We start from the raw sequence: 24,234 nt of genomic DNA, 5'->3' as shown, positions 1-24,234 counted from the left end.
GTATACTTCTTACACGTCGAAGTCACCGCGACACATGGATGATATTACGTGAGAGAGACATGACTTTTGCGCAACATATATCGATCATCGACGCGTAACGACGAGCGCGTGTCTATGTAAAACGATTATTATGGTTCTGAATAATGAGAAAATAACGACGACACTTTCTTTTCGGTTATCCACGTATCTATATTAAATATTTATATAAACAGCTCTGTCGTCCTCCCGTTTCTCTCTCCTTCCACCCTCCCTCTCGGTCCTATACGTGTAATAAGGCATGTACGGAGGCACTGGATCACATATAATACTTTCGAACATCGATGTATCGTTCATCGTCCCCGAGGCAATCGCATCGTTGCGCACGACGACGGCGGAGATTCAATAAATGCACCAACAGTGGTTATGACAATCGGATATTCTAGTACTTTGGTATTTTTTTTCCTTGTTTCTTTCTTTTCTTTTATATTGTCTTGGCCCATACCGCCAGCACGTACAACTCGATCTCGCACTCGTTCGTTCCCCTTTGGATCTTGAAGAGCCCGTCCTCTCCCCAGCTGTGTCCCCAGGAGTTCACGACCAGCTGAAAAAGAGATTAAATTTGGGTTTATTTATAATTTCAAATCTCGAGACAATTATTCCAAAAGTTGAGACATCCTTGCAATTCAACGTATAAAAAATGTTTTACTGTGATCTTCTTTCTCTCTCTTTTTTTTAGAGACTGTTACGAACGTTATCACGTAGCTGTTTGATACGGCATAAACTTACCCAATATTTGAGCGGTGGACCGCGATAAGACGTCTCCTCGCCCCAGCCGATTATTCTTACCGAGTGATAACCGGAATCGTGCAACTCCGCGCTTCGAGAGTGCTTGTATATCCCGCTCTTGTAAATGAAGAAGTCCTGGTAGACTCTCATGGTAGCTACGAAAAGGCGGACGTTACTTCACAATGTTCTCTTAACGTCGTACAACATTATGGTATCTTCCGCGGGACATAACGATTCTAAATGTCAATCGGCATTTTTAGAATTTCGACTAACGCGATCGTCAGATTGTGAGTTATAGCGGCTACCTTGCACGGGTCCAGAGGTCAGGATCTCCTGCATAATGTCAGTCTCGTTGCCCAGGCGGTAGGCCGGGCCGACCTTGTACAATTCTGTTCTCAGCGGGTGCGATGGGTTTCGACAACCGGCGGCATTTAAGTTGCTTCTCTTACGCAGTCTGCATTGATCATTCTTGCCGGTCCAAGCATAACAGTCCTCGTCCACCAGTCTACGACGGGAGAATTAATAAATTAGTAAATTAATAACGCGCTAAACAGAAATTCGTCATCGCGCGTTATAAGTCTAAGGCGTATTTTTAGACATCGAATAAAATAATAATCTAATAAAGGATTGATCTCTTCGGACCAATCTATTGCATAATCAAAATGAATCTATTTTATACTCGCAGGTAATATATATAAAATAATGAAATCTCTTTGATCAAAGTTGTGTATACAGGGTACGTGTCCCTGAACTCAGTGCCAAAATTGGCACAGCGGCTTTAGCATGTGAAAACAAGTTGAAAATGTTTAATAAACATTAGTAAACATACGATGAATGCAACATATGTACATTTTTTGCCACAAACATAGAATGACGAATCGTTTCTTCCAGGTACGTTCTATGCCGAATAAATATGACACCGAATAAATATATGCCAAATAAACATATGTCCGAATCCGAACGGTTTCGGAGTTACCTAATAACTCCGTTTATTAGACATTTTTGACCTGTTTTTATGTGCCAAAGCCGCTTTGGCACTAAGTTCAGGAACACCCTGTATAATTAAGAACGGAGAACATTATTCAACACTTTTAAAGAGAAAGAGAATCTCGGACTGTAAAAAGTACCCGAATTTTCTCAGGAAGAGCCAAGCGCGGTCGAGATAGCCGCCTCTGCAGCCTTGTTGTCCCCTGTTGTTGCAAGAGAGCAGATGCTGAGCGCTCAGATCCACGTTCTCGGCGCCTTTGCTCATGATCGAGAATCTGTCGGACGCGACGTCGGCCGTGGACACGGCCCAGGACGCTCCGCACCATCCTTGATCGTGGACGCCGGATATGTCGCGCGGCCAGCGCGTCCTAGAGTCGAACTCCCGTGGCAGCGCATCCGGGTCGTAAATGCGTCGTACCGGGTTCATTTTGTACACCTACGCAAAAGACAGCAGTAGCTTTAAGCGAGATGGCCCTGGGCCCTCTTTGATCGCGTTCAATTTACCATATATACGACGGATCTTATTTACGATCGGGGAAAGGAAAAAGGATATTCGCGTCCTCGGGCACTGAATTTCAGATACTTCAGAGAATTAAAAAGGTTTCCGGGGTTGCCCGCGAGCAACATTGGGCGATCTCCTATTCATAGAAGCCCCGCAGCAAAGTACAAAGGATCACTTCAACCGTGGAACTTTAACTTTGGTCGCAACTGACCTAATCTATACGAGGCAGTTTTGCGTCTATACACAGCTATCACGTGTTAAGAACAAGGTTGCCTCACTTTGAATCCGACGAGGTATAAACGAGAAAAGTTCGTGCAATTCCGCTATATAAAAAATTTCCTACAGCGTTTTTTAAATGTGTGTCTTCTTGAATAATTTATGTCTCTCTCTCAAATAACGTATTTCGCCGTGATAAAGGTGGTAACGAAGATTTATTGGGGAATATTCCGCGAATATTTTACGACAATTTACATAAGACTTTCGATTATTTAAGCCGCGGATCTCCGCGATGGCGACTCTCTCGAGTATACTTACGGATTGCGAGGGATTGAGAGTGCCCAGGCGAAGTTCCACGCCGTCCCGAAGTGTCCTTCCCCAGAATTCGGAATAATTGCCCGCTTTCCATCCCCGATTGAATTCTTGCAAGTTGACCTCCTCCATCAATTCCGGCTCGATCAAGCACCGATTCTCCTCGCAGAGTACTTCGGCGCGCTGACCCAGCGAGGAGCATTTACTATAATATAAATTAAACTTGCAAGATCCGCGTGTTTTTATGCCCCTCACTCGTTGTTATATTAAAAAAGGAAAGGGAGATGTTACCATGTGTTACAATTAACTTTTAACGTTTGCCCGTGATGGTATTCCCTTCCCTGGAAGAAACACGACATTCCTGGAACAACACGAGATTTGGAGAATAACTCACATCGTATCAATAATAAAAATATGAACAGTTACATTATAATTTCGATTACACACTTGGAACTTACTTTCTTTATACGCAAGGTAAATTTAATTTTATACAAATACATTACATAAATTATTATAGTATAATATTATTATATACGTAATATTAAATATACGCGTGTCTAAATTATTTTTATATTTATATTTCAATTATACGCACTCCTTATCTCCCCGGGCTCCGAGATGTTCGGGGCGATCCCTCTGCAATGGTACCAGTAATCCGGACAGCAATCCTCTTCGCGGGTCCGGTTGCAAAAGTCGTCGCAGTAGCACAGCGTCTTGAGGATCGGCGCGCTGCATTCATCCTGTCGTCCTGGGCAGCAACTGCCTCCGGGATACCTCGAGGCGCAGTACGGTCCCGGCGGCAATCCAGAATAATCCGGGACGCCTCTCACGACCGAGGGTAAGAACACAAAGGCGATGAACACTAAATTTTGGCAGTGTGCGGTCCACATCCTGGAAAGGACCATTTTATAATAAAAATACCAAATTTTGTTAACATTTCTTTAACACTCTTTCATAGCATTCGTTCTAAATACTATATGCACTTCGCTTTAAATTTCACGACGTACTTTTATCTAATTTCAATATTGAATTTCACGAAACTTGTCAGTCTTTGCGTTAACTTCGCGCGTAACTTCGAGCCAATGTCGCGTAACCAGGTGTGCTCGCTCACGCGATATGTGGGGTTCGGTAACAACTGGCAATTGACAACAATAAACGCTGCCAGGAGCCTGCAATGTTGGGGCCGGCGGCGAGACGCGTCATCCCGTCTGCTTTGGAACGACTTCAAGGTGTTGGCCGCTTAAATGCCGCACGATTCGTCATGAGACATTCTAGAGGGAATGATGGAAGTCTTTCCAAAGGCTTGTGCAATGTCGCCACGCGTAACATTTTGCCCGAACAAACCCCGCTCGATTTCTCTCCTTGACTTCTGTTTTTTTTACTTTATAGCGCGTGCATAGGCGCGAGAAATCGACCGAATAATTATGAAGCTGGATGTTTAGCATAGATGTGGAAGTTTAGGACAATATTCGATGTAGTATATTAGCCAAGGATTTAGAGATTTGTGTCTTTGTTCTTTTAAGATATTTAACCCTTTGATACTTATTATCTTCTTTATTAATCTTATGTTAATATTATTAAAGATTAAAAGTAATTAAAATAGTTAATTAAAAATAGCTTAATATTAGAACTGCTGATGATTAATTCTAATGTACATATGTATACCTACCTTTGCAATAAGAGAGAAATTAAATTGCTCAATTTAATCTGCATTTACAATAAAAATCATGAAAAATCTCAGAAAATGCAATGCGTTTAAACAATTTAAAAAAAATTATAAACAGTTACTTGCAATTGCTTTGGTAGTTCTCGTGTTAATAACAGCTTCAAAGCTTAATTAATCTCTTGTCGGTAAAGTGAACGTATGAATCAAGAAACTTAACAATCTACAATCAGATTGAAACGATTCATTCGGCGACAATAACGATTCAACCGGGTTTCGCCGCGGCAGGGATGAGCTTAACATCAGTTGCCCGCGTTGCCCGAACGTTCGGTCCACACATCGTCTATTACGGATCACGTAACTCTGAAACGAGTGTCACCCGAATCGGCTGCATTATAATATTGATGAAATTTACCAGACTGGAACGAGGATCGTGATTTCAGCTTCCTGAGCTCTGACAGGCGCACATCACGCTTGCGTAACGATACCGATTTTCCGGTATCGACTTAATTGATACTTAATTAAATTTAAATATACACTTCGCTAGGATCCGAATGCACACACAGAATTACATTTTTTAGGAATAAGCGTTTTGCTCGAAAAGAAATAAACATTTAATAATAAACTTTAATTGCTTCTGACTTGGACAACTGTCGCACTTCATTGAACAACCTGGGTCCTTCTTAAGATTAAAAAAGAATTTATTGGAAATTAGACCCGAGAATTCGCGGGACGCGCGGCGCATTCGGCGAAAATTTACATAATCCGTATAACATTCTTATAATACATGAAGCGCAAAATTATTCTACTCAACGATGCGTACTCCGATGTGCTCCTCGTTCTACATGCTTCCGAGAACTGCATATCGGCAGCCGCTTCTGTGCGCGTATAGACGGAAAGATCACGCGAGCTGTCCTCGATCACGCGGGCTCTCCGCGCGAGAGACGAGCGCGTTCATTGAGGAACGGGCAATTAATGCAAATAATCCCAGCGGCGCGGGAACGCGTGAATACAAGTAGGTCGTTCGTTTGACCCGTTCTTTCCCCCGAGACGCCACAAAGTGTCCTCAAGTCGCCGTCGTCTCGACGCAATAAACGATAATTCACCCACAAACGACAAGTGTGCAAATAAAAAAAAATAACAGAAAAATTCTACCAGGCAACCGCCTGACGAGGAGTACAAATAATATTAATCAGCGTAAAAACAAAAGCAAACGAAAGATCGTAAAACTCGAGTTAAGACCCTGCGAGAGTTGAATAAAAGTATTAATGGGCGCAACGTGGTGCGCGTCCACGAGACCGGCGACAGCTGACCCATGGCATGACATCAGCGCAGCGTCGCGCCCTACGAAGGTCACAATAAGGACATGCGACAGACGGAAGGAACATGTCAATTAAAAACTACGGAGTCTAAATTAAGCGAGCTTGCGACCGACGAGCAATCCAAGATGCATCGTTGACGAGCTCTCCTAAGTTATAAAAAAAGTTATAAAAAAATAAATAGAAGTTAAAAGAAGAGACTCGATAGGAGTTCATTCGGTGAATTTATAAATCACCGGATATCTGCACGCGGAATCTCGGAGAGTTGAATTTGCATTTTGAGGGCCTTCTCTCCGGCGCGAACGTCTTGGAGTCTGCGTTATTTCGTCTGTATGGAGCACACGTGAAAAGAATAATTTAGAATTGTGCCGCGCCGCGTTAATCAATGTCGGGTGCTCATTGATACGCAAATTCCCCGCGATGTGTCACTCGCGATAAGGCGATAATAAACAGAGAGAAGTCGGTCAGCCGCGCTGAGAGGAAAAGCGACGGCAAAAGAGGAACGGCATATAGAAGTGTTTACAAATGTTCCCAGGGTTGATCGATAACAAAGTCGTAAAGTGAAATGCGCGAGTGGCCTTCGCGCGCGCTGGCTCATCTGTCCGGAGGAGCGAGAGCTCGCATCAGCGGGAGCGCGATTTCTGGACGCGGTCCAAAGTTTACATCATTCGCGGGCGTGATATATTTCGCGAATATCGAGTCACCGGACGCGTTATTAGGTAACAAGCGTTCGCGCTCAGCGCGACGTTGGCATGGCATGCACCGGCGCGGCGGCATGCGCGGCGACAGCGCTTTAATTTCGATGCACTTGAAATAGCACGCCGAAAGTTCCCCGCTATTTTCGTTTTATCGCAGCTGGGACCCCACGCACGGTGCGAGACTGGCCAACGAGCCGTAATTGCCAGAATGTTAGACCGGCAGTTACAATAATACGAGCTTTGGTCGAACATCACGGCCGAGGAGTCTAAGACCAATGGTGTCTAAATGCTCATTAATGTAAGTGGAGTTGACACACTGACTGGAGACGGACAGTTCGTTTAACCGGCCGGTTTCGAGGACTGGCGCGACTCCAGGGGTATTTCTATAAGGTTACCAAGGTTAAGACACACGGCTGGTCTAAGGCCTCCGATTCAACGAGCCCACTTTAAAGTCAGCCTTGAAAATAGAGTCAATTTAAGGTTCCCTTCGCCGCAGGGAAGATCGCAGATTGTATATTTTTAGCTGCCCCTTTCTCTCCCTCGACATCCCATAAATTCCCTCCACCGAAAGGGTCGGGTCAACTTATAACTTATAAACGGGAGAGTGTATCCTTCTCCCTTTTTTTATGACGGTTGTTCTCGAAATATATCTAATTCATTGGATGATAATTGATGATGAGTGGAAATAATCTTGACTTGTAATTCCAAATGAACTTGTCGTTTTAGCGATTTTTAATATATCAGACATTTTCACATATCTTCTCGTTTTTGTATCAATGTGGAATTTATATAGAAAGAAACAAATAATTTCGTCTGTTAATCTAATATTTCATGAAATCGCCCTCTAAATTGGCCCATCTCGGAGTATTTCTCTTTTTATGTCAATTTTCCTCAAAATATATGTCCGATCAATTACTGATAGCCAATCTTGAGTGAAAACAATTCCGATTTAATGTGCAAAGTAAACTTTCTATTTGACGATTTATAATATGTGAGATATTTTCACTTTTCAAATAAAATTCTTTCATTTTTTTTATCAGTATAAAATACATAAAGAAGAGAATGATTTTATCTATCAGTCTGATACTTGGTGAAATTACTTGATTGGCTCTGAACCACCGTGCATAATTCTTCCTTCGGCACGGGCCAATTTCGTTGCCGGCCGACTATCAACTGGCACGCACAAAAATCAGGCTGTAGGACGTGTCAGATAACGCGATTCGCGTAACGCGTGATATTAAGCGACCGTTTATCGCCGCTATTATCATCCATTACCGCATAACAAAGCGCACTTGACCCGTTTAGCCTCATTAACAGCAAATTCATTATGCAGCCGCGGTTTGATCCTGCCCACCTACAACGATCAGACGTCCGCACGAACATTAATTATTCCGCGTGAACCTCTTTCGTGTCCGATTTTTGCGCGTGACGCGGTTCGAGCCGCAATATTGTCCGGTATGAACGCGAATAAGGAAGCGCATGTCGTTTACAGAAATACCATTTCTGCACTTACTCGCTGTCCCATTTTCCGCGTTGCAATCCTTCCTACTATCTGTTCGCGCCATTATTTGTTTCGCGTCATTTTTTTTATTTTACATATTATTATTACTTTATTTATATTAATTCTTGGTAGAAATAATAATTTTCTTTGGCAAAAAGATTGCACTCTGTTAAAATACTAAATGATGAAATTTAAACCATATATCTTGAGTTAAATAATATTGTTATTTTTAACTACAATATATGTAGAAATTTATTATTTTAACATAAAACAGTATTATTTTAACTTTACTGGTTTAATTAAATTAACGACATATTGAGTAGGAGCAGTGGCGACCTTAGAAATGGTTAAAAATGACTCAAATTAAGTATTTGACGAATTTAACAGTGTGGCATTGTTTAACCGATACGTCGCATTTACGATGTAAAGACGTGAAAGATTTCTATGAAGTCAATATGGTCTCGATGACATTGCGGGATAATATATATACGTTGCGAAACACAAACGTAATCATCAATGAAAAGATTCGCAACATCATGGCTCGGCCGTCACGAGTGTCTTTACGTCGAAAGTAATGGAGCATACAGGAGCCGGTACAGCTGTCGCGTATCGATTAATCGTGCGTTTTGCGTGACGTCAGATCTGAGATTGCTCGATGAATATACCGTCGACGGAAAGCTATGCAACCTTTATCGCCGCGCTTTATTATCGTGACCGACTTTTCGAGTTTAAATCGGTCGAATTTAAAGAAGAAAAGTTCCTCGAGCGACTCCTCCTTTTTATAGATTATTTCAGTTGAACTGCCGCGCGAGTATGAATTAACTCACAGTTGGCGAACTATAGACATCGGCTATATTCGCTAATTTTTTGAAGGAAAAAATGAAAATTTATTACATTTTTATTGCAAATTTTGAAAAATCGTAATATAATACAATACAGATAAATATAATTAAATATGTATACCATTTCGATATTAAATATAACATGCTAATATAAAAATGCCATTTTTATATCAGCGTGTTATATTTAATGTTACATTTCATTATATTCGTTTATTTTAATATATAAACAAAGTTAGTTAAAATACCTAATTAAACAGCGTGGCAGTTAATATGTTAAAAAGGCTTATCTCTCTGCGATGCTGCGTGAAACGTGCATCGTGAAAAATCGTGGAGGTTTTCATTCACGACGCTTGTATCGTTTACGGCGTGTTCAGCGATGCTCCTCGATCGATATGCCGAGGCAGCAGCGATGACGAGTGTGAGATCGGTGCGGCTACGGGCGCGCGTGGCGGTGCTCGAGCTGACGCAGCCTCCCTGATTAAATGCAACGCGCGTCTCCGATTAGCCGGCCAGAGCATGGTCTTTACATCATAATTATAGATTAAATTCCACGAGCATCGCGTCAACTCACCCGCGCGTTTGCGCCACGCCATCGGACAGTAATGAATTAATCGCGTCTTTCTTCCGAGCGATATTTCTTCACGTCGGAAAGTCGTTGAGGCTGCCACTTCCGCGAGTCGCGCGGGCTTCTCCGATTTTTTCGCAACACACACGTCCACCCGTCATCGAATCGGCTGCGTGATTCATTCCGCGACTGATATACAACGCTCGATTACGCGCGCGTATGCTTATAGAATGTACGTCAACCGACGCGATTGTCCTTCGAATTGTTACTCTTGCGAATCAGCGAGTAATCCTCTCCTTCCCCGGAAAGAAAAGAGTCCGCCGTTCGCCAAACTTCCGATGAGTATGTTGATCTTTCGTGAATCGTGATTCACTATAAGCTGCATTCCGATATTCACTGTCAGTACTGCAAATTTATATTTTACGTCACGTATACTATAGATTTTCAGTACTGAAAGTTGCTGACAGTTAATTTCGGAATGCAGCCATAGCTTTAGAGTGAGATCGTATCGTTCCGGCAGAGTAGCCGCTCTAAAAATTTGAGTGAAAAATTCAATTCTACCCTATGAGTGCCCGCATTCACCCAAATTAGAGTGACAATCCTGTCTTTTGGAGTGACAGACTGCGTATCGCAATCACTCATCTAATTCTAATATATTAGTGACAAAACCACTCTATGAGATTTAGAGAGTGCACATTTTATGTGTTTTTGTTCGTTTATTTCTCGCATTCGCTGAAGAGACCGCAACAAATTTTTACGTAAAACTTTGAAGTTCAGGAAATCGCAACGCGGAGCGAAATTTCGTCGAAAGAACCGAATTTCGAAATTTCTATCGGCGAGCGTTCGTCTATGCTAAACAACCCGACGACGTTTGCATACATTCATGAGGCGGAGCGCGTTCTATAATCCCTGGCAGCGAACTGACTATCAAGCAGCCGCTAAACGCAATGACATAACACGATATCAATGCACGCGCTACGTCAACGTATACGACACCGCGTACCGAACCGGCACGCGTATCAACTTTCGCGCGTCGTCCTCTTTCGCGAAGGCGTTGACTAGGCGTTGCTTTCCGCGGGAAAAGTTGCGCATTAACACTCCTACGCGTTCTTCAGTCTTTCCAATCAGTCTTAATTTAATTTCATACAAATTTGAGCAAATTAATTCGAATCTTTTCGTCTACCTTGCTTTCTTAGTATCGTCGAAAGTTTCTTTATTCCACGACGGTGAGGCAGCCCCGCTGCATTTATCTCCACGCGGATTGCATGGGGATATATTTCGAGAGAATCGCGGATCGTCCCGAGGGAGGAGGTCGAAAGTGAGCGCGCGCTTTCTTTCGTGTAGATATTTCTGAATGCGTTCGCGGCATTCCGCTCTGCCCGGATATTGGAAAAATAAACAGGCCGACGATATAGAGCCCCCTCTGCTTTATATTCTGTGCCTCTGCTTATTTTTATGACCCGTACGAAAAGCGTATACGGAGGAGACCGTATATCAGAATTGAAAAGGTCTTCCCGCGTCTTTGCTCTTCTTTTTTTCCACAGTGAGCGACGCTGCGCCGCCGCGCCGCGAGAGACGCATCTTCCCTTTGTGCGCTCTGCGCTCGTTCTCGAGAGTACAAGCTCAAAAGCAAATAATAACCGTAGCGTCCGGTTGGCTCAGATCAGCGCGCGCGATCGCGGGGATTCTCACATCGCCGATCTCCTTCCTGGAAAAAAAAATCGCTCTTTTTTTTTCCATTCGGATATCAGAGACGCGCATATGGTGACGCGCGCGTCGTATACAAAAAGCTGATCGAGATTTATAGCTCGACGAGGCAATTATTGCCGCGGCGGAACGGGCGCTATTATTGGCTTGCAACATATAGCCACCGCTTCGCTAAAGGAGCAGCGCGTTTCTGCTCGAGAGCTTTCGACCCACGCGTATGGTCATCGCTCTCAAATAGAGAATCCGCGTATACCGCACCGCGCCGCCGGATCGGACAGCGATCGCTCGAAAGCTCAAAGCCTCTTGCGTCAACCCCGAGACGCGTGCCAGCCGATTTTATGCTATACACCTGTGTCACGTTGGAGACGAGAAACGATGACGGGCGATAAATGTCACGCATGTGGCACACGGCGGAATTGCGCGCTCCGATTGTCGCGCGCGAACGTTTTACACCCTATATACTCTCTGGCACCCCGCGCGCAATTCCGTCTGTCATCATTTTTTCTGATTGAAGGATTTACCGCGACGTTGATGACCGATCCGTCTCGGTAAACTCTCTGTTGAAATTTTACGGGCAAACGCGGCATCACCAATTTTCAATAAACATATATTTCGTAATTGCGTGAATTTAAAAAAATATATTATTTTATTTTATTTTACGTAAATTTATTTTTCAAATAATAATTCCTTGCGTGTATTAGATACTTTCAATGAATTAAAGGCCAAAATAAAGTTACGTTTACTAATCCAGTTTATTATTAGTTGCGAGGCTGTTTTCTTCTTCAACATTTTAGACTTTTATATAAACGGCCCGTTGTGGATTTTCTTTCGCTCGCGCCTCTTTTTTACGCGTTGTAAAATAAATTTCACTCCCGCTTTTTTTAAAAGTGTGTTTACTGCACGGCGCGCCGTGCGGTTATTCACGGCCCTACAAATTGTTAATAGCTAAAAATAGCGTGGTACGTCATATCAAGCAGAAGGACAGGATGGATGCGCGCTGTTGCCCCAAATTCCACGGTATTATAGGTTGTTTGCGTTCGCATGCCTTCGGAAAAGCATTTATTCCGGGATAGCTTGTAATTTGTAACTTACGCGATGTATACGTGTCATTTCATTCATTTCGATGAGTTTATATTATATCGTCAGAGATTTTCTCGCTTGTCGTCCGGGCTTTGATGTCGCAATAGTGCTAAATTTAATTAGCAATTAAATTTGCTCATAGTACAAAGTTTCGTTAACATCACCGTGTTGAAATCCAACATTGCCGGGCGCAGTTTTAGGGAACGCGATTTAGCACCGAGAGCGCGTCTTCAAATCACGTGTCTGACACGTATCTCGTCTCGCGAACATTTATCAATGGTTCTCTAACGTCGTAAACTGATTTATTGGACGCGATTAATATGCCGTTGAACGGCGGCGCCTATGATAACGGTAAATCGCAATAAGCGCGTTCGCAGTTAATATACAGCAATAAAGTATATCGGATCGCGCGGCGCGCGTGTCAGTGCAATCTGCGCGTTTATGACGACGGCCTGGTGCTATATATGATGTGGATGAATGTTCTTAGCTCTATTAACTGTTAACATACGCACTTCACCGATGTGCTGACGGAATAAAAATCAGTTTTTTTTTTACGACGCGCGTAAATGTCCGTGTCCGTGTGTGTGCGTACGTGTAAATGAAAAAATGTATAAAAATAAAACGAAATACTTAATTTTTCTTTAACGATTTCTTCCCGACGGTGTTTTTTTATTAGAATTCTATCGTTACTCCGCTTCGGCAGAATTACGGTTTAGACGGTAAACTATGATGGACAATCAAGTGCCGGTGCTGCATACGCCGCAAGTAAATATAGCGATGACAATCCGCATCCCGCTCTGCGTCCGTCTTCGATTTCAATCGTAAGCGGAAATCTATCCGGTGGCTGTACAAAGGCACCCACGTACTTTTAAAATATTCCCCGATAATTAGCAAAACTCCATATTTTGTCGTGTATATCTTAATCGATCAATTTCCGCGATACCGAAGTCCGAAGTCACATATTAACGCGTATAACGGATTGTTCTCGTCATCGCAATCATAACGCGACGCGATAATCGTTCAATTATTGTCACGGAACACTCGTTAATGCGTGCCAGCTGATGACTATCGGCAAATTGCGCGGACACGCCTGGCACCGGCATATAGCACTTCGCTGCTGCCGGTGTCCCGATTCCCGATACCGATCTCTCTCCGAGAAGTGAATTACATGCGAGCGGCGTCTTGTCGGGGGATTACGTCGTCGCAGCGTTGACGCATACGTGATTGCGAAACTGACGCGTGTCGCGCGCACGTTCTATTCCGAAATAATCAGATCCCTGTCCCTAGCGAAGCACTTCTCGCCGTTGTCAACCTTCGTCTACTTTCACGTTGATTTTTCGGACAAATCTTTCCGACGAAATCTCCACCGCGAGCGCGCAACGAGAAATCTTATTTTGTTAGATTAACGCCGCGATTACTTATAATCCGGTTCTTCAAACTGTCAGGCGCGCCGCGACGTCCTTGATAAGCGTCCGCGATAATGCTAATAGTATTTTACCTCTCGGAGCTTGACCCACATCTCGCGCCCGTTTGATAACGACCTTTTCATTAACGCGGGATTAGCGCGCGGGATTTATCCGCGTCGCAGTTCGTCCAACAAAAGATGTTTACTTTCCGTCGCGACGCGCGTCGGGGAAGATTATTAATACGCTCGCTCGAAGTAGAACAGTAGTCGTCGGATGGGACTTCTTAATCGTCGTTTTGTTTTGATGATGCAACTGCACCGTGGGAGTTTTAATTACATCGGTAAATTCGCTGCCGCTGCGTCGACTTTGATTGCGGCGGCGGAAGAATCAACGAGAGGCACGCACAGTAGCTTACAAATTAAATATCGAGCCTGCCATTTTAGGAGGCGCATTACTCCGAGAGCGCGATCTTTTTAAAGGAGAAACGTAAAAGAGATATTTGGTGTCAGTAATATAATATCTCATTGTATTATTATCTCAAGCAAAAAAGGCGGAATTATAACATTTTATTAAAATCAAGCCTATTTCTGGATACTTTCGGAATAAATCTCTTTCCGTAAATTACTATTTTAATAATTCACTGTGTGTGTTCATTAGTTTGTGATCGAGAAAATATCTATGAAAGTTTCGCGAAACACACTGCGTACCGCGTACGCTTCTACTAAAGCGGGCGAAACGCACTGCAGATAGAATGTAGATTTTCAAAACATTTTAAAAACTGTCGTATTTATCGCACGAGATGGAGATAAGTCGCATTACCACGTTCACGTTACACGCGCGAGGGGGACGGGGCGCCCAAGGAATATTTGAAATACGCCTGTGATACGCTCCATTTCACCAAGGTGACATTCCATCGAGTGTCCGGAGATAAGGAACAATGTGTGAGAGATCGTATCTCGAATTTTTATTTCACGAAGCCTATAAGGGTTTATTTTTCATCCCGTCATCGCCGCACTTTCTGAAGCAATTATCGAAATAAAAGTATCGCAAGGAAAATGCTGGCAGAAAGAGTCTCAAGAATCACTTTCTTCCAAACTTTTCCGAACCGAGGATCGATCTCTTCAAAGAATTCGTCATTAAAATTAGGTCTGAGGCTTTCATACAGCGCTGCGCAAGTAGCACCGCGACGCGAATTGCGCGTAAAGTTTCGCGCTTAACATCTTCCCGCTGCAGTCGTTCGTCGCAGCCTTGTCGCCTCGTATGACATACAGCTATCTGCAAGCTGGTTATAATTTATCTATCGCGATACGTACGGAGAAGTCAGCGCTATTAAAACGCTACAGCCCGATGAAAGTTGCAATATTATCATATATACGCGTAATCGGCACTTAGCGACGAAGGCTGTAGTTTGTTATTAGAGTGAAGAACTGAAGAAGTGTTTAAAGTGCGAACTGCGAGTTTCGAGATATTCGTCGAATCAGCGTGAATTTTTCGATGCGCTTCGGCGAACAAGATTTTTCGGCGCTGTTATTTTCTCTTCGTTTTATTTTATTTCATTTTTTTGTTTTACACACTTATCGCGCGAAGCGTAGACTCGCTCTCTCGCGTTAATCGCCGCGCGATATCCGTTGCATAGAGTTACAAGCCCGTCGTGATATAAATTGCACGCCTGTGCTAAGAATGCGACTTGATGATGCTTTCTTCTCGGGCTCGCAGATATAACCCGAGCATCGAGTGAATAAAAAAGAGAGAGGTAGAGAGAGAGAGACTCTTGAGAAAGAATCTTGATCCTAGTTGGCTTATTGTAAGGAAAATCAATCCGAGACTGTAAAGGATTCTTATTTATCTATCCGGAGGATAAACAAGAATCTCATCGATTTCTACTTGCTGACCTCGACGGATCGAACGGTCGCCATCTCTGGATTCGTGCATTGATACAATTTGTGGATTAGGCCGATAACGACAAATAAATCGCTATTCAAGTGGCTGGTATTCCCATCGCGCAGGTCGCGACATCGGGATATCAAACTCGCGCGCTCGTATAACTTGTCAAAGTTCGTCGGCGGATAATTCCCGTTGTGCACATGTTAGATATACATATATACGTGCCCAGCATTTTTTCTCGTCGCTGACTTCATCATTAAAATCAAGCGATTCTAAGGCCGGTATTCATAAGTCAGATCTTATATATAAGATCGTCTTGAGTTCATCTTTTAGATATTCCGTAGCCGAAAACGAGTCGTACTATCGTAGCGTCTAAAAATAAACTTAAGACGATATTAAATATAAGATTTGATTACGAATACCGGCCTGAGAACAGTCAATCTCTATCAAGTTTTTTTTCGCATTAACTGAACGAAGGAACCGCGAAACGTTGGACTGAACGAAACTATTTGATTGTCCAAATGTGAGTGTTTTGAGATCTGCATTAGATACGGATGTCCATCGTCAGCGTTAAAAAATCCAGATTCTGCTCATTAAACTAGCTATAAGATTACAAATTTTCAACAATTTACGAATGTAATTGTGTATTTTATTCCCAATATTTTTAGATAAGGCGTATAATGCGAAAATATATACCGATCGAGATAAAAATTTTCAAGTATAAATGCGTAATATTACATTATGTAATTACATCTTATTCCTGGTAAGTTTAGAAAACGTGAATATAACGCGAGGATTATCGAGATAAAAATGTAGTATAATAAATAGCGAAATAAAATTTGATAGTGTATTCCCATAGCATCAGTCATTTTGATGTAAAAAACACGCCTGAAAAATGCGATCAAACGCACGTATATACGCGACCAATCGTTTATTTTTGTAACTCCACGAGAACTTCTGAGAAAGAAGGTGAAGGAGAAATAAAGTGATTATATTCGCATTCCTCTCATTTCTTTCACGACGTATATTGGCGAATGACACCAGCACCTGATAGCAATTTGATAAGATATTCAAATTTAGGTCTGTATTTGCGAAAGAGAGATAAAGCTGACGATCGTGAATGAAAGTAAGAGAAAAATGCAATTAGCGTTGTATCCTGAAACTCATTTATCAGCAATTTGTCCGATAAGAAAGATTCGTTAGCCATGTGTCGTAGTAAATTTAACTTCAGACATTGAGATTCGCAAATTGTGAATTTAGACATGAAATATTTCGCATTGAGGATCTTAATCCTCCGTCTGTACACGTGGGTCTACGGCGTCCGAGCCAAAATGATATCTGCTCGTAACTGTAAAACTGGCAAACCTGCCAGAGAATATTAAATAAACGATGTTTATCAAAATGACTATAAAATCGTAAACTACAATGTAGACAGATGTTTTGTGAATTTTTTCAGATTTTTTTTAATACTTTAAAGTAAAGGAAAATAGCGTTAAATGTGACAGACCCACGTATACACTCCGAGAGTGCAAAAAAAAACATACAGACTGAGTTAAAAAGAAAATTACTATTATTTGTACACAGTTTTTACAGTTTATCATATTAATAATTTATGACTTTATGACGGTTTCTCTGTTTCCGCATAACTCGTGCGACTTGTAAAACCAGTTGACAGCTATTTGCACAACTTCGACAAAATTCGAGCGACTCTGACTTAAATTGCCACGATCGCGCTCACTCTCGAGAAATCGGTAAAAAAAAATCGATCGCGCATAATTTACGACGCCATTCAACAATCTACATCACTTACTCGAGAACGGCGAGAGACTCAGTCTGGTCCGAATCGAGGACTATCTTCTTCGATGACTGTCGGTTCGCATGTGCTTCGTGCGGCCGGGAACGACTGCGCGATCGTGACGAGAGAAGAGAGAAGAAAACAAAATGTTAAAAAATAATAACAATCGATACAGAAATTCGCGGGACGGGGAGCTCTCGGCTGGCCGAGACGCTGGGACGATCGGCCTCGCGATCGAGGAAGATCACGAGGGGAGAGAGACAAGGAGAACACAGCCGGTGCTGGCGGCTCGAAAGCGCGAGCCTAACTGACCCGCGGAGACGAGAGGTAAACGCAAGCTAAACTAAGTCTCGGTATCACAATTCGGTTCGAACCGTCACGCGGAGGAGCGGAGAGCAGCGGCCACGGCCGAGCGACATGCGTGAGACACGATCGGCAGCATGGTCCACCACCCACCGGCATCTCCTTGCCACGGCGTCGTCTTCTCTTCCGTCGTTCCCCGTCATCGCATCGGGATGACGAAGGCGCGGATGATGACAGTCGCCGAAGGCGTGAAGGCGAACCCGCGAACGGTATGCCGTATCGTATCGTATCGTTATAGCTGCAGATCGCGAGGAAATCGAGCGCGGGAAACCGCGTAGGTCTTCACAGGAAAAAATCGGTCAAGGACGAAGGTGGTCTTTTCCGGTATTTTCCAGCGCGACGAACCAACAGTCGTTATGTGATAAAATTAAAAAAAAAAAGGCAATCGGTATTTTATCTCAGAGACTCCGTAAGGTTTTCGGGAAGCTACGCTGAATCGGTTGTCTAAGCCCTAAGCCTCTCCAAGCGCCAACCCTTTAGGCCAAGCTATATCCTATTTCTAGAACCAACAGGCGACCCTCTGCCATCGCTATCGGATACTTCTGTGTGAAGACGCTGATAGCGTCTACCGTCTTTCCCGACGCTAATCCCGTATTTAGGAGCGCGTATACATAATTAACGGTCAAGGACTGGGTACTCACTCTCGGCGTGCGCGTACTCTTGATCCCAGATGGGAGGTCAATCTCTCTATCGATACGCGCGCTCGGTGTCGGCGACAAGTTCGCTCTCGAAATTGCACCCGGAACCAATCGGGGGAAAAAAAGGTCTGTCCAAGCTGCTGGCGGATCTGGAGCGCGAGTCCGACTGAGGATCGAGTCGAGTAATACGGACTGAAATCTAAATCGGTTTCATTTTGCCGACCGGATCTCCCGAAACCGAGCGCACTTCCGACGAGATTCGTCATTGTCGAGACGCGCGCAAAGCCCGGCGATCATTCGGGGAGGATAAACTTTGCGGTACAGATGATGCGGTGCTGAAAGGTCAGCGCGCACGTTTCCGCGAAAAAGCGCCCACGTCGTTATCTCGGGCTTTCGTCTTTCGATATCCATCGCGCGAGAAATACCACACGAATACCGCGCGATACCTTGAGAAAGGAACAAGCGCGGCGCGAGACACGGGCATGCGGAACAATCGGAGTGTTCTTAAGACAAAAATAATCTCGGCATTGTTGCAAGCTATAATACACTGTTAAATATTAAAAGACGAAATTTGAGTTGAATAATATTTTGTTAGTTTTAACTGCCAACGACACAAAATAGTGTTATTTTTACTCCATTATGGTTTAGTTAAATTAACATTGTTTTAGTTAAATTAACAATATATTGAGTAGGAGCAGTGACGACCTATAGAAATAGTTAAAAGTGATTCGAACTGAATATAATTTGATACTACAAATTTAACAGTACATACACTGTAAAATATTAAAGGATGAAATTTAAATAAATATCTTGAGTTAAATAACATTTTGTTATTTTTAACACTACTATGTGCGTCAAAATTTATTTTAATACAAAACAGTATTATTTTAGCTTCATTGGTTTAGTTAAATTAACGATACATTTTGAATAGGAGCACTGGCGATTTATATAGTTAAAAATGACTCAAATTGAGTTAATTTAACATTACAAAAACAGTGTATTGTTAATAACACGGTATTCTTATATCCATCTCTCCTAACTTCATTTCACTAATAAAACGTTGAACGAACAAAGTAATAAAGCGCGTCCGCAGTGTCCGCACGCCCGCTGCGAGAAGATGCGAACGATGCAGATCACAAATTGTTATCGTATTATGATTATGGATAGATTCGCGCGACTGAAATGTTGACACCCCGCGCTGATAACAATGACGTTCGCGAGCAAACATCTCTAAATATAAAACAGACGAGCTTTTTCGAGCAAAAGCAAAATATCGTATTCGCGCACGAAGGAAAAAAATAACGCGAAGTGTTTCTGCGCCTCATCCCGCCTCGCTCTTATTCGCGCGATCTAATTTCGAAGTTTAAAATATTTTGAAGTCAAAATATTAAGATTCTTCGCCTTGAAACGCAAAAGCTTTCTGAATCGCGCTCGTAAAACCGTGACGCGCGAAATACCGGGGGCGCTTATCGAATTTGTAACGGTTGTCACTTCGACGAATGATTCAAATGATTGCGATAACCCGCCGGTCGGATAATACTCGGCCGACGGTTTAATTGACGATGACGAACTCGCCGAGAATGCCGGCAAACGGGCACTAATGTAAATAAACTGATCGCGCGTGAATCGCAAAGAATCGACTTCGATCGGAATGCGAAAGATCGGATCGTCGCATTTGAAAATCTATCGAACGGTGAAGATAATGCGCGTGCCGCGAGGTATTAGGAATTAATTAATATCGCGGACGCGCAACGAGACGATATAGATCGTCGCATCGTCGCCGATTAAAGCCGCGGCGAATATGCGCGCGGAGCTATTTATAATGATTGACTGTCCGGCCTTAATTATTCATTGTTTCGGAACGACATTGAGGAAAAAGAAGGAAGATGTTAATCCATGGAAATTGCCCCGAGGCGACCGCTAATGATGTAACTTGATGCGACTTGATGAGGCTGCGACGTTTAAGTTTTCCTCGACGTTTCAGGGATTTGTGTAAAATAAATGGAATCTCGGTATGAAATGTCTTATACAATCCAGTGTGAAACGTTTCCAGGCACTGGTCTTTCGTTATATCATCTGCACATGAAGTGAGAAACACGTTTGGTTCTCTAGATAAATATTTAATATTTAGTAAATATCACTCGAGTGAGGAAAAAAAATAATGCGGATACTTTCCGCGGAATTTCTAACGGTAATCCATGTAGAAGCAAAAGAAAAAAAAAAGACAAAAAAAACCGGGCTCGTCCGGGATTTGAACCCGGGACCTCTCGCACCCTAAGCGAGAATCATACCCCTAGACCAACGAGCCACTTCATGCGAGGTCATGCTTCCAGACTGTATATCACGAGACACCTTGTGCTCCATTTGAATTCTGTTATTTAGAAATACGTGATCTTCAGCGCGTCATTCGTTAGACCACGCTAATCATCTTATTACACCTATCAGACATTTTCTCTTCGCGCGTTAAAAAGAAAGCAGCGCCGATATTGCGTATCTTAATGCTTATCAGTCTCGGTATAATTAGCGATTATCTTCCGCTTCAATTGGCGTGTAAAATGCACATCGACCTCTTGTCCTCCGCTAATTATGTAACTATAAGTAACAAGATAAAATCGGATAACATGCAGATAACATCGCGCCGATGTGGAACTCTTTATTCTCGCGCGAATCGATGAGATCGTCGAGAAATGCCGACGGCGAGTCTCATTCCGCGGTTCTAATTGTGCTAATGTTTATTGCGCATTGGCAAAGCTTTTTTTTCGCTTTTCTGTCATCCTAATTCGGAAACTCGTCCTGAAAAACGCCCGTTTAATTCGCTCATAATAGTACGGTGCGCCAGCTACAGGTTTGCAACGTAATTTCGTTTCCGTCGTTATTGCTCCAGCTACAAATCGAGAAGTTAATAAAACCAAACTTATTTACCAAAAGTTGCGCAATGCAGCGTCATGTGGGAATCGAAACCGATGTGACTCCAACAACAAGTTAAATGTTCCATGTCGACTAAAAAAGCGAACTCGGCTTCTCTCGGAAGACAAATTGATCAACTCCGTAAAGTAACAAGTTCGATAAGAAACTTATCATCAAATGTAAGGAATAAGGTAATAACCGATTCAATTTCGATCTTCGGTTGACAGCAGTCGAGAATAAAAAAGTGAAGAAAACAAAATTACAAATTGACACTGAAAACGAGAAAATAAAAAATAGAGTTGACTAGTTTTTTTGAAAGGTTTCAGATATCGCGTCACTTATGGAGCATTACTTACTTTCCTGCATTTTAGAGCGCTGAAATTTAAATTATTTAAAATATACAAACAAAAACGAAACTCGATTTCGACCCGTGGAAGCGGTTTCTGTTTCTTTTCTTTTTTTTCTGTCTACGTCAGTGTGCGTTACGTATATTTCTCTCGGCCGAGTTTCAACGCGACTTCAAATCCTCATTTCCCTTCAGTCAGTCGTTTGTTTAACGCTCGTATCCATATTTCACTTTGATTATGTTACACCTCGTTTCGGAACGACAAGCAATAGCTTGCAACGTTCGCGCGCGCGCGCGCGCGCACGTTCATATATTTCAATCACACAAATAGATCGACCGCGCTTCGTCTTCTTTTCGCCGCCGCGCCGCGCCGTGTTGCAAGTTAATATAACGCCCCTGAAAATGTGGGTCGCGCGTACAGAAGGAGGATCGTTTTTAAGTATCCATAAATTTTTGCCGATGTAGCATATATAGGTGGCTCGCGGGTCGTGCGACGGACCGTTCTCGCGGAGAGAATTATGACTCCCGCAGCTTCCAAAACGCGCGTGCATCTTGTGCAACGTGACAAATGGGACGATGATTTCGGCTGCCGGTAAATCGTTGAATATTTTTACGTAAACGTGAATTCTTTCTATATAAATAAAGAATTGCTTACTAAAAAATGTTATTTGATATTGAGTTCCATATATATCTCCTTATTAGAAGAAGGAAATTATTCGGGCGCCGTGGCTTAGTTGGTTAAAGCGCCTGTCTAGTAAACAGGAGATCGAGGGTTCGAATCCCTCCGGGGCCTTCACGAGGATCGTGCGTGAATTTTTTTTTTTTTACTTTTTTTTATCTGATTTTACCGTTCTCGAAATATGCGTGATTGTAGATTTGTTTTTCGTATAGTTGCACTACTTTATACTTTTTGCATTTTAAATAAGCAGACGGAGAGAGAGAAAGAAAAAAGGCATACAGAGAACACATCTTGTATCATATCAGGCTCTCTCTCTCTCTCTCTCTCTCTCTCTCTCTCTCTTCTTCCCTTCCCCTCCTTCCTAGTAGCAACACAATGTTGATAATACATATTATAGTTAGAGTTAGATATTGGATATTGGATATTGACGTGTATTATTGGAGATATAGTGGGTCTATATCGCACAATACAAAGTCAGACTATAAATTAGCTATCCTAAATTAAATGTAAATGTATTGGACATCATAATAATATCAAATCAATATTGAATAAAGACAAAGATTCTAATTTTCGCCAGCATTATTCGCTCTTTCTTTATCTCCCACGAGGATCGTCATAACGGAAGAGATGCCTGCATAATAATCACGCGAGAAACAACGATTCCTTGTTGACGTGCTGACCCAGCAACGTGGATTTTTTATTAAACACATTTCTTTGAGTTTGTCATTTCACGAATTATTATATAGTGTAAATATTTGAAGTATCTTGCATTAGGATTCATAAAACTTCACCGAGATTGTAAATCGGACTCGGCATTCGAATTCGAGTGGAACTCGTTCCTGTCCTAGACCGTCGCGCGGGCAATAATAGAATCTAATTTCCTGCTCAAGGTATTGTTTCGTACACGCGTATACGCGTATACGCCCGGTTTCGCGGTAAGCGCCTACGGCTCATAAGCCGTTATTTATAACCGCTTAACGCGTAAGATCAATTGCGGCATTGCGGCGTCTAAAGGCATTCGGCCGTCTAAATTAAAGCGCGGTCATCGCTTAGGTATGTGCGAAAATTCGCTCGCGGCTTTCCAGTCGCGAGCGAAAGAGAGACTCACGTGGCGTGCGGGCGGCGATCAGGCGCCGCCGGTCGCTCGGGAAAATTTGCATCTCGCCGTAACGGCGAAACGATATTTTGCAATCCGCCGTTTATCGATATTATCTACGTTCTAACGCGAAGTTATTGAAAAATCTCGCTGTCACGATACGCGTGCGAAGGACGAGACACGCCTAAACGATGTTAACATTTCTGTTACACTGTCGGCAGTCGGCAGTGTCCCTCGCAAACCTTGCATTCTTTAAGCGATTGTATATGAGCGGCCTTTAAGCGAGATGACCCGCGAGTGACACGAGATAGCTGATCTTCACCGTGACTTATAAATCTGTCAACCTTAATTCACACCCCGTTGGAAAATGGAGCGTATACGCTGCGTAACACTTGCATAAATTAGAGCGCGAGCCGCGTTTAAATGATAATGCCGATTTTATCAAAGCGGCGCGCGATTAATTTATTGTATTTCGATGCGGTGAGCGTCGCTGTTAATTAATTTTTATCGTTGCTATTTAATTCGACACGTAGCTATTTAGTATTTAATTCGTTACGCATTCAGTGCGCATTTATATACATTTCGTTATTTCTTCGCTATATAATCGGCCGATTAATACGTTCGGTTTATGCGGTCAACGCGTGCTCTATCAACGTAATTAGAGTCGCAATTCTTCCGCCTCGCGGATTTCGGCACGGGATTCTGTTGAGCCGCAAGAACAGGATTTCCTACCGAATTATCCCCTTTGGCGCCCCTGGCCCGGTTATGTCTTTCCGCCGTTCTAATTTGGCAGATCCCTTTGCGGTTTTCCGTTTCGTAAAAGTTCCGGCCGGTTATTCCTCAATTCACGATAAACGAAAAGAAGGTATGTATTATATGTAATTATATGATTCAGAAAGGAAACAATAGAAGACGCGGCAAATTGCGTAAATTGATCGAATTTCACTGTAAGTCCACAAGCAA

At 42.8% G+C, this 24,234-nt stretch overlaps 1 protein-coding gene and 2 non-coding genes across 6 annotated transcripts; 1 reads left to right on the top strand and 2 right to left on the bottom strand.

The window, feature by feature from the left end:
- Window positions 1–113: 113 nt before the first annotated feature.
- Window positions 114–18,524, bottom strand: LOC139820338 (uncharacterized peptidase C1-like protein F26E4.3). 4 transcript variants are annotated; one of them, XM_071790516.1, is made up of 8 exons: window positions 18,247–18,524; window positions 3,378–3,673; window positions 3,074–3,143; window positions 2,789–2,987; window positions 1,893–2,188; window positions 1,071–1,270; window positions 766–920; window positions 114–580 (listed from the first exon to the last, which is right to left on the bottom strand). In XM_071790516.1, the coding sequence occupies exons 1-8, from the start codon at window positions 18,507–18,509 to the stop codon at window positions 461–463; spliced, it is 1,599 nt and encodes a 532-aa protein (XP_071646617.1). In that variant the 5' UTR covers window positions 18,510–18,524; the 3' UTR covers window positions 114–460. The 4 variants fall into 4 exon arrangements, with proteins under 4 accessions (XP_071646617.1, XP_071646620.1, XP_071646618.1 ...); XM_071790519.1 differs by lacking the exon at window positions 18,247–18,524 and adding an exon at window positions 17,258–17,572; XM_071790517.1 differs by lacking the exon at window positions 18,247–18,524 and adding an exon at window positions 5,269–5,385.
- Window positions 18,525–20,479: 1,955 nt separating this feature from the next.
- Window positions 20,480–20,551, bottom strand: Trnap-agg (transfer RNA proline (anticodon AGG)). Its single transcript has one exon. It is a non-coding gene; the product is annotated as a tRNA-Pro (tRNA).
- A 1,664-nt stretch (window positions 20,552–22,215) lies between these two features.
- Window positions 22,216–22,289, top strand: Trnat-agu (transfer RNA threonine (anticodon AGU)). Its single transcript has one exon. It is a non-coding gene; the product is annotated as a tRNA-Thr (tRNA).
- The last annotated feature ends 1,945 nt before the right edge of the window (window positions 22,290–24,234 follow it).

Source organism: Temnothorax longispinosus, chromosome 10, assembly GCF_030848805.1.
Source record: "Temnothorax longispinosus isolate EJ_2023e chromosome 10, Tlon_JGU_v1, whole genome shotgun sequence".
NCBI lineage: Eukaryota > Metazoa > Arthropoda > Insecta > Hymenoptera > Formicidae > Temnothorax > Temnothorax longispinosus.
Note: the sequence above shows the minus strand (reverse complement) of the source record. Positions and strands in the feature narration are given on the sequence as shown.